Source organism: Dermacentor silvarum, unplaced genomic scaffold (assembly GCF_013339745.2).
Source record: "Dermacentor silvarum isolate Dsil-2018 unplaced genomic scaffold, BIME_Dsil_1.4 Seq673, whole genome shotgun sequence".
Classification (NCBI taxonomy): Eukaryota; Metazoa; Arthropoda; class Arachnida; order Ixodida; family Ixodidae; genus Dermacentor; species Dermacentor silvarum.
In genome coordinates this window covers 264-9,075 of record NW_023606611.1, presented here as the reverse complement: position 1 = coordinate 9,075, position 8,812 = coordinate 264, and the positions used below count along the sequence as shown (strand labels likewise).

At 51.9% G+C, this 8,812-nt stretch overlaps 1 protein-coding gene across 1 annotated transcript; it reads right to left on the bottom strand.

The window, feature by feature from the left end:
- Positions 1–407: 407 nt before the first annotated feature.
- On the bottom strand, positions 408–8,013 carry LOC119435391 (collagen alpha-1(I) chain-like). Its single transcript, XM_049659824.1, is given in 8 exon segments — positions 408–1,396; positions 1,793–2,387; positions 2,425–3,165; positions 3,552–3,623; positions 3,626–3,716; positions 4,514–4,542; positions 4,661–4,708; positions 7,880–8,013. Coding segments are annotated over 7 exon segments (1,818 nt in total). The 5' UTR covers positions 4,695–4,708; positions 7,880–8,013; the 3' UTR covers positions 408–1,140.
- Positions 8,014–8,812: the final 799 nt, after the last annotated feature.

Sequence of the window (8,812 nt, the reverse complement as noted above, 5' to 3'; positions counted from 1 at the left end):
GTGAACATGTGTGTTTGTGCGTATCCTTTGTCTTATAATCCTTTTTTTTTTGGGGGGGGGGGGACGAATATTTTCGGTAATTGAGCTATAGAAGTTGCAACGGCAGTCATCGTCGTAACGACAACTTGACATGACTGGAAGAATCGCTAGAGTAGCTCTTAATGCCAGTCTCCCTTAGATGTAGTTTTTATTCTTTGTAAGAAATGCAGTCGGCTAAACTTATAGAGTTCAGCGAAAAAGACAAGATTGATCTCACTTGGTGGTGACGTGTTAGATTTTCCATTGAAATATTTCAGTCACCATGATGCTGACACGTCCAAGTGTAACCCACGTAGATGCACAATCACCGTTTGCTTTTTAAGTGTTTAGATACAAAAGGTATAATTCGAAGAAATAATACAAGTGAAGACACATAATATTTTTTTTATTACTTTCAAATTCAACAATCAGTGCCCTCGATTTCTTTCGCTACGCGAAAGAAAGGCACATTACTGTAGTCTTGCTGAGCTACCCTCCGACGCGGTGTTGACAGTGCTGCGGAATTAACACTCACTTCTGTTGATTCTTCTGTAAGTAACACATAGGAATCTTAAGCAACGGCAAAAAGCAACCACCTTCAACAGCATGCTTCGTTCTTTCAGCGTGAGGCGTCTTTGCTAAAGTCGAACAATGAAAATAGAAAATGGCATATATGGTAACAACATGAACAAGAGCTGAGAAGGAAATGCGTCAACGAAAATAAGGCAACAACAATGTCATATCAATCGCGAAAACAAGAACACCTTCTTCGGTGTGCGACTATGCCAACCGACACTGAGGCCTAAGTCGGTTCGTTAGTATTTCCTTCTAATGTAGTTGACATACCGAAAGGAAACAGTGATCATGGATACGCTACACAAACAACTCAATTTTCTATACAGTAAGCCTAATTCAGTTCATAAAAGTAACTAAGTGGAGCGTTGCGACGTTTCTGGTTGGAGATCTAGAGTTGCCTGGCAGCAAAAATACTGTTTCACGTCATGTTTTCATTTTATCTCATAGCCTTGACGGCATAGTGTCCGTTGGTATCATTGTCTAGGAAGTAGTTTTGCAACAGCGGCCACGAAAGTGGACACTATCATTTGTCCCAGCGAATGAACCTCAGTCACCGCCGGCGCCGCCCATCATCATAGGTGACCCGTAGCCACCCTGCGGCCTGCGGCCCCGACCTCCTCCTCGCGGCCTCTGGGGAGCACCGCCGGGTAGCTGGCCGGAAGCGTCCTGTCCGGGGTATGCGGAACCGCCCGAGTAGGCCCCGCTGTCGGACGTGTAGTAGCCACCACCGCCGCCACCAGTGCCAGCATTGGGGCTCGGGTACTCAGGTCCCTGCACGCTCCGCCTCCTCCGGGTTGTGCACCTTGAATCGGCGACAAATGTGCCGTGTCATATCCGCCGGACCCCGGAAAAGACTGGGGCCCGCCATAAGCACCGCCACCACCAAACCCACCACCACTAATCGGTCGCCGGGCACCCGGTTTAGAAAAGCCGGTCGAGCCGGGACCAGGCGAATGCGGTGACTCGAGCTCGAGAGGGCCCTTTTTGTGGAAAGAAGAGCCGCCTGTCGACTTGGTGTAACCGCCGTAGACGCTACCGCCTGATCCCGGAGACACGGCGATTGCTGTTCCAGCTATAGGAAACGCGCCCGTGCCGACAGAGTCAGGATAGCCACCACCACTGCCCGAATCGGTAAAGGTGTTGAAAGAGCTTGAGGAGGAGTACGAAGAGCGTGCACTGTAGGTGGAGGAATAGCTACCGGCTCCTGATGCACCTGGACCGGCGCCTGCGCCCGGATAGGCATCGGCTCCTGATGCACCTGGATACGTGGCCGGCGCCGGGCGAGGCCCCGATGGAACGACACCATATCCACCAGCCGAAGGGCGCGATCCACCTTGGGGAGCCGTGGCACCAGCGCCGGGATAAGACCCAGAACCAGGACCACCACCCGCCAAGTATGGGCCAGGGCCACCAGGTGCGGCTCCAGCACCTGCTCCAGGTCCTCCGTAGCCTCCATAACCACCGGGGCCTCCTGGACCACCAGGACCTCCAGACCCTCCGAGGCCCCTGGTCCCTTGGGACCACCTGGTCCTTTCGGACCACTAGGGACCCCCAGGTCCACCAGGACCACCGGGGCCACTGGGACCACCGTAACCCTCCAGGACCTCCAGGACCTCCTGGACCACTAGGGCTACCGTAACCGCCAGACCCTCTGGGACCGCCGGCACCACTCGGACCACCATAACCAGCGGGACCTCCGGGACCACCGGGCCCACTCGGACCACCGTAACCGCCTGATCCTGCGGGGCCACCGGGACCACTGGGACCACCGTAACCACCAGATCCTCCGGGGCCTCCAGGACCCCTGAGGACCGCTGGGACCACTGGGACCACTGGGACCACTGGGACCACCATAACCACCAGGACCACCGGGCCCACCAGGGCCTCCCAGGCCACCAGGACTACCGTAACCGCCTGATCCCCCTGGACCGCCAGGTCCGCCAGCTGGTTTTCCACCGGGTCTACCAGAGCCCGGCCTAGGGCCAGCGCCAGAGCCGTAGCCTCCCCCTCCTGGATAGCCGCCAGCACCAGGTCTACCGGCTCCAGATCCAGGGTATCCGCCAGCGCCAGGTCCTTTAGCTCCAGAGCCTGGGTAACCTCCTGCACCGGGCCGGCCGGCACCTCCTCCAGGGTAACCACCAGCACCACCAGGGTAGCCACCAGAACCCGGGAGCTCCTCCAGAACCTGGTCCCCAGGGCCACCGGGATAACCGCCTGACCCCGGAGAGCCGGAACCTCCTGGGTATCGACCCGCGCCACCCGAGCCAGGATAGCCTCCGGCGCCTGGCGCGCCTGCGCCTCCTGCTGCCCCGCCAGTGCCGCCGGGCAGGTAGGCTGGTCCTGGACGACCTCCGCCGCCCCCACCACCTGCACCACCTCCAGTGCCTCCGGGCAGAGGCTGCAGCGGCTGCGGACTCTCAACGTTCACTTCGGCGTTTAGGTAGTACCAGTTGGGTGCTTCGTCGCACTCGAAGCTGTACCAGTAGTCACAGGCACGGATCTGCTGGTTGAAGATTGTTCCTGGTCCACACAGGAAGCTCTCCTTTCGGCCATTGTGGCACACGTGGTAACCTGAAAAGGCGTGAGCCGTGGCATTAAACACGTGCTCTGAGAGGACAGTAGCCAACCAGGAACGAGAAATTCCTGAAAGACGCAGGAAGGAAAGTCTCACAATAAAAACAGCGAGGTGAGCTTCGCAATCATTGAATGAGCTCTGTTGACTGGAACCTTGTTCATTGTTTTAGATAATTATTAATGATTTAATAACAAGGAAAAACGGTCTGTCATTAACTTGTGATTATGCAAATTACGACATATAACCAATCAATCAGCTAATAATCAGTCATCAAAACAACAACAAATAAGCAAGCAAACAAATGTTTTGTATTAAAGCGACATGCATTCACATTTTGTAGCAATGATAAAGCCGATACCAGAATGGATGCACTTGGACGGACTTACCTGACATTGCGCCTCCAAGTCAGCGTACATGCCTTCGTACGGCTGCTGACTGCAGCGAAAACTTGTGCGGGAATTTCCTTGTAGTCGGGGTAGTCGACACCAGCTGTACCTCGAACCCAGCCTTCCTGATTTTGCCCCTTGCTTTCGTCCCATCGTTTTGTCTGCGAGCAGAGACAACAAACATCAATGAGAATGTGGCGCCCCAAATACTTATCGAAATAATGCACCTTTATTGTCCGTTCAGGCTACGTGCTGTATGCGTGTGAAAAATGATATGTTTCGGAGGGACCGAAAGAAACTGAAGCATTTTAAACGGCAACCATGAAAGTTAACGTCGTTTTTACGACGTATGTGCATACGTTGGTAACGTCTTTTCCGGATTTGCCCTTGAGAGAAAATGCTGTTGAATGTATTTATTGCATCTTGTTCGGGCTGTTTCGTACTTGCAGGAGGTGTTAGAAGACAATAAGTGAATGAAGCAAATAACGACACACAGGACTGCTATTAGTGTCCATTGTGTCCACAGCAAATCGAGTTGAGCTCAATATTGCGGCGCATACACGCGTAAAACAAAACCTGCATCCCTTAGAGCCTTGGGGCCTTAGAAAATGTTTATAGTAACTGTTCGACCAAGCCTGTAAATCATTAACAAACACCAATTAAACACGACGTTCCGTTCATAGAACAGTGGTTCTTTTTCTTCCCTCGAAACAAGTGTTTCGCCGGCCGTTTCTTCTTGTTGGTGTAATAATTCTGAATGAACGTAGTTTTTATACGAGGGCACGGTACTTGAGGGAAGATGCAACGAAATATGGGTTTCACTGCTCTTTTATTCTGTCCTTGCAAAGTTCTTCTACTTGCAATGCTTTGTTTTTCCAGGAACTATAGGCACGCATAACGGCGACAAGGTCTAAGAAATACTCGAGCGCGCTGTTGGCGCCTCAGGCTTGACACTTACCCGTTTACAGTGATGAGGTGCTGCAAGGGCTGCGGGGAAAAGGAAGAAGGAAGGAAAGATGCGCATGACTTGAGTGTCCGATAGCCAAGGCCGTCGACAGCAGCGGGCCTGCAGACGCAGTCCTTGCCGCGTCTCACAAGCACTTACCCAGAAGGAGCAGGAGCCCCGCGGTAATCTTCATTTTTGATGGCCAATCTGAAACAAAAGGCGCGAGCATATAAATGATCCACACACTCCATTTGGCCCGCAGTCAGAGTGGCGCCGCATGCGTAGAAACCAAGAGATGAAAAGAAAAAAAGAAGAAGGTTCCTCGCGGACGCTACGCCTGTCATTCAGTTCGCGCAGGCAACTTTGTACGTTACGCGAGACTTTACATAAGGGCTTCCTTGAGGCTTTACGACTTGTTTTGACTGTCTCGGCGGGGAACGAAACGCATGCGCTCGCACCGTCGCTTCCGCCGTGCAAGGACCAGCACAGTTTTTTCCGCTTACTGCTGGCGTTGCTGCGACATCCCTTGGCGCCCTCGCGCGCAAATGGAAACGTGTTTTGATGATTACGACGAAATCATACCGCTGTGCAGTTTGCGCAAGAAGACAGCAAAACGTTTCCGTCGCCGAGAACTCCTATCTATCGCGACCCCCGGCATGAATGCAGCCGGGCGGCCGTCAGCCCCTCCCCTCTGCAAGTATTCCCCGACTATTAGTTCCTGATCTGGCTGCTTGGCGTGTGTCACCAAGGTCTCAGGCGCATCTTCCTCGATCAAGTAGGCAGCGAGCCCTTCTTTCGACAGAGATAGCGTCTTCACCGTTGCGCAACGCCTCTAAAGAACCATTACGCGATTAATGAGATGCTCAGCTGAAGTAAGGCCATTTGTCGCAGAACGTGGTGGGTACGTGCAAGCGGAAAGACGCTGAAAGCGCTCAAGTGCACTCATCTGGAAGGAGCTGCGGACACAATCGCGGAGTATTTCAAATGCCTACAATCTTACGCACACATCCAAGAATGCGTTTTAGAATCGCGACAAGGAAATTTTTTGTAAAAGCATTCTCGAGAGTGTTCGCTTTTAATGTTCCTTGAAAAATTGTAAAGTGCTAAATAGCAATAAAGGAGAAAGCCATTGTCCTCTTTAATGCCACCGAAACCCGGTCTGTATAGCCACTTTACATCCCACTCTGAGAAAGCTTTACTCTGGACAAGCCGCAGCGCCTCACAATTGCGGCCAAAATGGACTCATAAGAGCTCCCTCCGGCATCGGCGGTGCCGCTGGCGAGAGTGCCTTTAAAACAGTTCAGAATGATCCTGTTCAACGAGTGTGAACTGCTGTCCATTTGGCACTGACCCCTCGTACCGTGGCCGATTTGGTTCCCTATTGCAGTCCCTAGAGCTAGCAGAAAGCTGCACGGCATGTTTTAAAACACGCGACTTCGTTACTGCACACGCGATATTTTAGAACTACTTGAGTGCCACCGACTAAGTCAATGCAGGTTTGTCATTTTCACAGTACGTGCGTCCACCAGGAAACCACCAGTCAACGTACGCCTTCTTATTTTCTTGCTTGTGCTGCAAATCACCGTAAGCTTTAGATGGAAATATCAACTTTCCTTTGAACGCGTAGGATAACAAAGTACAAGAAAACGACCTTGTTAGTTACTTTCACTTAGCCATATAATGAACTACCCTCAGAAAAATACAAAGATAAAGAAGCTTCAGTATAGCTCCACCGAACTGCTGTGCTTCCTTCTTCCACGAGCACTTCTTCCTTCTCTTTTTTTTCTTTATTTCTTTCATTTGTTCTTTCATTCTGGATTTTAATTGAGTAGAAAGCTTCTTTCAGCAAGTTTCGAGCCCCATTTGATTAGAACCGTCTAATGAGCCTTCTAATCAATTTTTCCGTCGCCGTTCTCGACTAGCGGCCGCTCGTCTGCAACAGTAATCCGCTTGCACCCGTTTTGGACTGCGTAACTTCTCTTCATTTCTGGGATATTGAACAAAAACCCGAAGTGTGAGTATGTGCCTCCCTTGCGGGTCCTACAGAGAGTATAGCCTCTGTCGTACGCATTATGCGCAGCTAGGCGCTTGAAACTGTCCTTTACCAGGGGGGACGGGGGCACTAGAGCTTTGCACTTTAGAATACGCACAGCGCGCTCGCAGCGTTGGCTCAGCGAAGCGTCATACCGCTGTTCACAAGGTCACGAGTTTGCAACAGGGTGACCGTATTTTGAACTGGGCAGATTGCATTGGACACCCACGTATTTTGAATTAGGTGCGAATCAAATCACTTCATTGAGGTGGCCGAAGTTTTGCGGCGTCTTTCGTAGCACGCAGTTTTTTCGCCGTCAAAACTCCGATTATTTAGTTCGCGCTAAACTCATCCACGTTTTAAATAAACACAAAATACGGTCAATATTTATAAAGAGCACATTATACATTACGTATTCTAAAGATATTAGTTCGCTTTACTAAAGGAATCTATTAGCATGCATATAGCAGCTGCCCCTATCGAATACTCTTTGCACCATTTAAATTTTTCGCCCCCATTCATTTATGTGCAGGCAGTAATCACTTATGTTGTATGTGCGTGCATGTGTACCTAATCAGAGATAGAATGCGAAACTTTCGTTACCCGTCCGCGTCGATATCATGCTACCAGAGGGTACGAATGATAAACTTTCGCTTTTACATGAAATAATGCAACAACGGTAGTGCAAGTTCAAAGCATCCATTCCGGCAGAGTACACATTATACTTTTTCAGTAGAGGGAAGGCTACTCGGCTTACATAATCGAAAGTTGACATCGGACGGGCCTGTAATGCGCAAGTAGCGAGCCAGTGCTGCTCAGACGCTCGCTCACTGCTCGGCCACTTTGGCACCACGCCGTTCCTACGACACACACTGCGAATACATTAGTAAAAAGAAGTTCTAGGGTACATCGCGTCACTTCTTACGCTATCAAAGGTGACACGGAGCCCATGTGACTGAGCCTGTAGTATGAATAAGCTTCAAATGAATAATTCGAATGGACTCAAAATTCATAACATGGACCGAAACCTCTGCATACATTCCTATCCCGTGAAAGCTGCTAGCGTTTCTTGAGAATTGGACACGATAGCCAAGTATCATCATCAACACTTCTTGAACGCTAAGTCACAGCCGCGAGCGCGAACACTCGCACGCAAACACACACACAGAGCACCTCGTCTGAGAATACAGCGCCGGCCCAAACCTCTTGGGGATCGCTCACGAGGAAGAAAGGAGCGGGAGTCGGTGCAACAAAGTCCCACCGGCCGGTGCTGAGCAGCGGAGAAACAGTATCAGCGAGTGGCAGAGATAAAACAAATTAAAGATGCCAACGGCGGCCGAGCTCACCGGATCCGCGGATGTTGCTTGAACGGATGGAGGGGGCCGAAAAAAGTGAAGGCTTCGGCTCCGGGGCACGGGCGTTTTATAGGAGTAGGGATCGGCCGCATCTTCTTCCCCGCTGCAAACCGGTTGCTTTTGTTTTGACGTGGCCACGGCACTCTCCTCCTCGCGTCGCCTGACGACGACGACGCCGGGTTCCCGACGAACAGCGCCCACCGCGGCGCCGTCATAGCGGTTCAAGGCCGGGGTCGCCCGCAACGCCCTGTCCTGGCGCTGGCTGTCCCGGCGCGCTGGAACAATCGCGCCGCGCTCCCACGCGCGCCGCCTCGCGCTGTCCGCACCCTCGCTTCCGGAGATCGCGTTGCTTCTCCCAAAGCCACACGTCCGCCTGCGTTGGCCACGGTCAGGTCCGGGTATGCGAGCTCCCGGAATGCGCCGAGAGAGTTCTTACTGCGGCTCGTAATGGGAGTTGCTTTTTTAACCAGTGATGCCAGCGAGAGTTGCGGCAGCTCGGGGGCAGCACGCGGATTCGCGTTTTCCTGTTTGCGAGTGCATGTAGGTGAACCGCGCTCCGGCCAATCTCGAATACGGTGCGCGAATCGCTCAGACCAGCACTGTTCTATAGAGACCGAAGCGCGTCCATCGCGACTCGCAGAACTCCTTGCGCAAGCCGACTCTCCGAGAAAATCCGACGTCGGTCTCCCGCTTGCGCATACAAGACTCAAAATTGCCGCCGGCGCCATGAGTAATATTGGTATCCATCTCCAGTAGCAGCAATATTGGCGAAGACAGCTGTCTTCACTACTTTGGCTCGGGCTGACAAGGAATGCTTCAAGGAAGTTCCCCGTGTTCAGGATGCTATTTTTCGGATGCAGCTGCCGTCAGGCCAAGGCAGAGATGGGTGAGGAAGAAAGAAAAGGCGAACGGACTTATGTGGAA